This window comes from Oncorhynchus clarkii, unplaced genomic scaffold (genome assembly GCF_045791955.1).
Source record: "Oncorhynchus clarkii lewisi isolate Uvic-CL-2024 unplaced genomic scaffold, UVic_Ocla_1.0 unplaced_contig_3130_pilon_pilon, whole genome shotgun sequence".
Taxonomy (NCBI): domain Eukaryota; kingdom Metazoa; phylum Chordata; class Actinopteri; order Salmoniformes; family Salmonidae; genus Oncorhynchus; species Oncorhynchus clarkii.
The window spans coordinates 62501-67500 of NW_027261144.1; the positions used below are offsets into that span (position 1 = coordinate 62501).

General features: G+C 48.4%; 1 protein-coding gene across 1 annotated transcript in view; it reads right to left on the reverse strand.

Moving 5' to 3' along the window:
- Window positions 1-5000, reverse strand: part of LOC139405224 (xylosyltransferase 1-like) — a 51234-nt gene that overhangs the window by 15821 nt on the left and 30413 nt on the right. Inside the window, exons 5-7 of the mRNA XM_071147659.1 lie at window positions 2520-2600; window positions 2193-2409; window positions 1915-2091 (exon numbers count right to left, since the gene is read on the reverse strand). Coding sequence (XP_071003760.1) covers window positions 1915-2091; window positions 2193-2409; window positions 2520-2600 — 475 coding nt within the window. The remainder of the gene's footprint in view (window positions 1-1914; window positions 2092-2192; window positions 2410-2519; window positions 2601-5000) is intronic.

Below are 5000 nucleotides of genomic sequence, written 5' to 3' on the forward strand. Positions count from 1 at the left end.
TCAGGATGGAAGCTTCCTCCATCAATACTTCCTTCAGTCAGGATGGAAGCTTCCTCCATCAATACTTCCTTCAGTCAGGATGGGAGCTTCCTCCATCAATACTTCCTTCAGTCAGGGTGGGAGCTTCCTCCATCAATACTTCCTCCATCAATACTTCCTTCAGTCAGGATGGAAGCTTCCTCCATCAATACTTCCTTCAGTCAGGATGGAAGCTTCCTCCATCAATACTTCCTTCAGTCAGGATGGGAGCTTCCTCCATCAATACTTCCTTCAGTCAGGATGGGAGCTTCCTCCATCAATACTTCCTCCATCTATACTTCCTTCAGTCAGGATGGGAGCTTCCTCCATCAATACTTCCTCCATCAATACTTCCTCCATCAATTTTTATTTTATTTTTTATTTTATTTTACCTTTATTTAACCAGGCAAGTCAGTTAAGAACAAATTCTTATTTTCAATGACGGCCTGGGAACAGTGGGTTAACTGCCTGTTCAGGGGCAGAACGACAGATTTGTACCTTGCCAGCTCGGGGGTTTGAACTCACAACCTTCCGGTTACTAGCCCAACGCTCTAACCACTAGGCTACCCTGCCGCCCCATTACAATACTTCCTCCATCAATACTTCTTCCATCAATACTTCTTCCATCAATACTTCCTCCATCAATACTTCCTCCATCAATACTTCCTCCATCAATACTTCCTCCATCAATACTTCCTCCATCAATACTTCTTCCATCAATACTTCCTTCAGTCAGGATGGATTTAAGTTTTTAGCTGCCAAGTATGGCCTACATGTAATTATAATAAAAATAAACCACTAGTAAAAACCAGTTTACCTAAACCTGGTTAGCACTGTGAATCTCACTAATAACTCACTGTATATCTGATGTGGAGGACGCGGGTGGAAGGACCACAACAAACCTTCTTTCCATAATGTTTATTATACACAACACATACACGTCTGAGGACTGACTAGCTCCAGAACAAGCTGGGTTCTATTCCGGGGCCATGCATCACATCAAATGAAACCAACATGTCAATTACATAGAACATCATTGTGGTGCTGACTGGTGATTGGCCCACACTACTGCCAATCACGCTGCCAATCACTGTAGGCAGGACATTAAATCAACAGAATACAGGATCAACTACCACACTAGAGACAGAGAGAGAGAATCTATGTGCACGTGAACCTGTGGCACAGTCTGGCGTGTGTGGAGGGGGGGGGGGGGGGGGGGGGCGTGGCTGCACTCAGCTGGGGGAGGTTCAGAGTTAAAGACGACCTCACTGTCCAGGAAACTCAATCGAATGAAAACCCTCAGAACCCGTGTGTGTGTGTGTGTGTGTGTGTGTGTGTGTGTGTGTGTGTGTGTGTGTGTGCTTCCCTTCGGTCAGGGCTACATAAGACCTCTCTACAGTCCAACAACCCCAACATTATTATAATAACAACTCTGCCAATCACACACCACCAGCTAGCTACAAGGCACTACAGAAACCACACGCTCACACACTGACCCAGAACTGCTGATTCAGAATCAGTTTCCTCTGGCCAAGTCATCAGCAATATCATCAGGAACTAAACCACCGCTGGCCCTGGAACAGTTGTTAGATGAATAAAGTAACCACAGGCTATAAGTACAGACAGGAGCACTTAGTTGTGAACGTTAAGCTATTCTTGTCCATTTGCTGTGCCACAGTGAGACATAGCCAGCTGTCTCATTGCTATTCTGGATCACATAAATTAGCCAGCTAGAGCTAAACTAGTCTGGTTCATAGAAGTTAGCCAGCTAGAGCTAAGCTAGTTGGGTTCATACCCTTGGTAGAGAGATGTACTGAGATTTACAGCACTGTGTGTGTGTGTGTGTGTGCGTGCGTGCGTGCGTGCGCGCGAGCGTTGTACGCGTGTGTGTCTCACCTGAAAGCGTGGCAGGTCAGGAGATTTGAAGTCATTGGGGGAGCAGCCGCACCAGTCTACGATGTGTTTGTACTGACACTTACAGCCCAGCTTCCTGTTCCAGTTGGTGATACGCAGGTTGTTGTCCACCATACTCTCACAGTGAGCACTGTTCTCTAGCACTGTGTGGAAGAACGACTGGAAAGAGAGGGAGAGGGAGAGGGGGGGGGGGGGGGGGGAATATGTTAGATAGTCAGTAGTGTGCAGTTTGTGCTGACTGCATAGTGTGTGTGTGTTACCTCGGCAGGCAGCAGTGTGTATGCGTAGAAGCGCTTCATGCTGACGACCAGCTCATCTTCAGAGTTGATGATGTAATCCACAAACATGCGGTTCAGAAGGAACCAATCGGAACCTCCGTCCACCGCAATGCCTTCTGGGATCTTGCGGTCGCCTAGGCGCCACATGTGTGTGTCACACTCGAAGAAGAGCCGGTCCAGACCCTGCTTACGGATGAACCTGGAAAGGACACACACACACAAACACACACACGCAGATGAACACACACACAAACAGATGAACATACACAAACGTAGATGAACACACACACAGATCTACATGTGTCTCACCGTGTGTTGTCTCTGCCGTGGGATTTGATGAAGTTCATGTCCCGGTACTTTGTCAGGAAGCCCACCAGCTGCTCATTGGTCCTGGGGAGGGCAGACAGCTGTCAATCAGTCACACGGCCAATCAACACAGGCCAAAATTCCAAATCAACCTCTTGGACGCTAACCAGGCACTGTAGGTATGAAAGGGTTTATCGAGGCCCATGCTCTCGGCTGGAGTCCGAATATTTGAGCATCCTTTCTAAACAAAATGCATTTTGGGGGTTTTCTAACGCGGATACAATGCTGTTTGGTTTATTGTTTGAACCGTCGCTGAGATTATATTTGGCTATTAATGAAAAATAGGCTGTTTATTTAATGCCAAGCTAAACCAAGACGGCAATCTTGAAGTTGACGTGATTTGAAAGTTGATTAGCTTCCCACAGCCCATGTAAAAAAAAATCGGATTTATAATGAACTAATATGCCCTGGCAAATAATATTTCCTTTTTTCGTAGTTGGTAGTTACAGTCTTGTCTCATCGCTGCAACTCCCCTACAGACTCAGGAGAGGTGAATCCTCTGAAACATGACCCTGCCAAGCCTCACTGCTTCTTGACACACTGCTCACTTAACCCAGAAGCCAGCCACACCAAAGCCACACCAATGTGTAGGAGGTAACACTGTCCAGCTGGTGACTGAAGTCAGCTTGCAGGCACCCGGCCAACCACAAGGAGACGCTAGAGTGAGATAGGACAAGGAAATCCCAGCCGGCCAAACCCTCCCCTAACCCGGATGACGGTGGGCCAATTGCGCACCACCTTATGGTTCTCCCAGTCACGTGCCGGCTGTTACACAGCCTGGGATCGAACCCGGGTCTGTAGTGACGCCTCAAACACGGTGAGGAGTGCCTTAGACCGCTGCGCCACTCGCGAGGCCCCCCGACAAATATTCTTATACTTAACCGGTGTAACCTACAACGTTATCCCAGATGAATATGCTGCTTCAATGCATTCACTCCCATGTTGGTGGCAGAGAAAAAGTACGAATCTCACAGCTGTTTTTACCAATAGCCTGGAATCACTAGTTATTAGTGGGGGAGGGGCTATAATGTTGTTTGGTTTATTGCTTAAATAGTCGCTGAGATTACATTTTACTTATTGATAGAAAATAGAGTCACAATTATTTTATTTTTTTCAAGATATACCACACTATAGTTTATATACAAGGACCAAAGAGTTTGGCCTGATTCGCGTTCTCATTTTTCAGTGGATTTATTTTTTGCGATTCTGGTACCGTCCCAGCACCTCACACACACACACACACACACACACACACACACACACACACACACACCCAACAGCCCCCAACTCCCCCCAAAACACACGCCTAACAGCACTCAATCCTCTACTCCCATCTGAACAGAACATGAGTCCCAAACTCTCAAAGCAATTACACTTTCCTAATGCCTCTTTCATTAGCTTGCTAATTAACACTCACATTAGCCAAGTATTACAGTACCTTATCAAGGCTGGAGCACAATGCTAACATGCTAGGCAGAGACAGCCAATAAGGATACGGTTACACACACACGTGCACACACACCAGATGTGAATCTGAAGTTGACGCAGAATTAGTTAGATGTATGGCATGGTGAATGAGAGATTAAAGAGAGAGAGAGAGAGAGAGAGGGAGAGAGAGAGAAAGAGAGAGAAACTGCAATTGAAGAACAGACAGACAGATAAACACACAGCCATCTGTCCTATTGAATTTTCCTATGCTGAAAAGCAGTAGAGGTGAAGCCACAATGTCACTGCATCCAAACCTCTGTGTGTGTGTGTGTCTCCTCCCTTTCCCTCCTCCCCTCCTCCCCTCTTCCCTTTTCCTCCTCTCCTCCTCCCTCCCCCTCCTCCTTTTCCTTCCTCTCCTCCTCCCTTTTCCTCCTCTCCTCCTCCCTTTTCCTCCTCTCCTCCTCCTCCTTTTCCTTCCTCCCCTCCTCCCTTTCCCTCCTCCCCTCTTCCCTTTTCCTCCTCTCCTCCTCCCTCCCACTCCTCCTTTTCCTTCCTCTCCTCCTCCCTTTTCCTCCTCTCCTCCTCCCTCCCCCTCCTCCTTTTCCTTCCTCTCCTCCTCCCTTTTCCTCCTCTCCTCCTCCCTCCCCCTCCTCCTTTTCCTTCCTCTCCTCCTCCCTTTTCCTCCTCTCCTCCTCCCTTTCCCTCCTCCCCTCTTCCCTTTTCCTCCTCTCCTCCTCCCTCCCCCTCCTCCTTTTCCTTCCTCCCCTCCTCCCTTTCCCTCCTCCCCTCTTCCCTTTTCCTCCTCTCCTCCTCCCTCCCCCTCCTCCCCTCTTCCCTTTTCCTCCTCTCCTCCTCCCTCCCCCTCCTCCTTTTCCTTCCTCCCCTCCTCCCTTTCCCTCCTCCCCTCTTCCCTTTTCCTCCTCTCCTCCTCCCTCCCCCTCCTCCTTTTCCTTCCTCCCCTCCTCCCTTTCCCTCCTCCCCTCTTCCCTTTCCCTC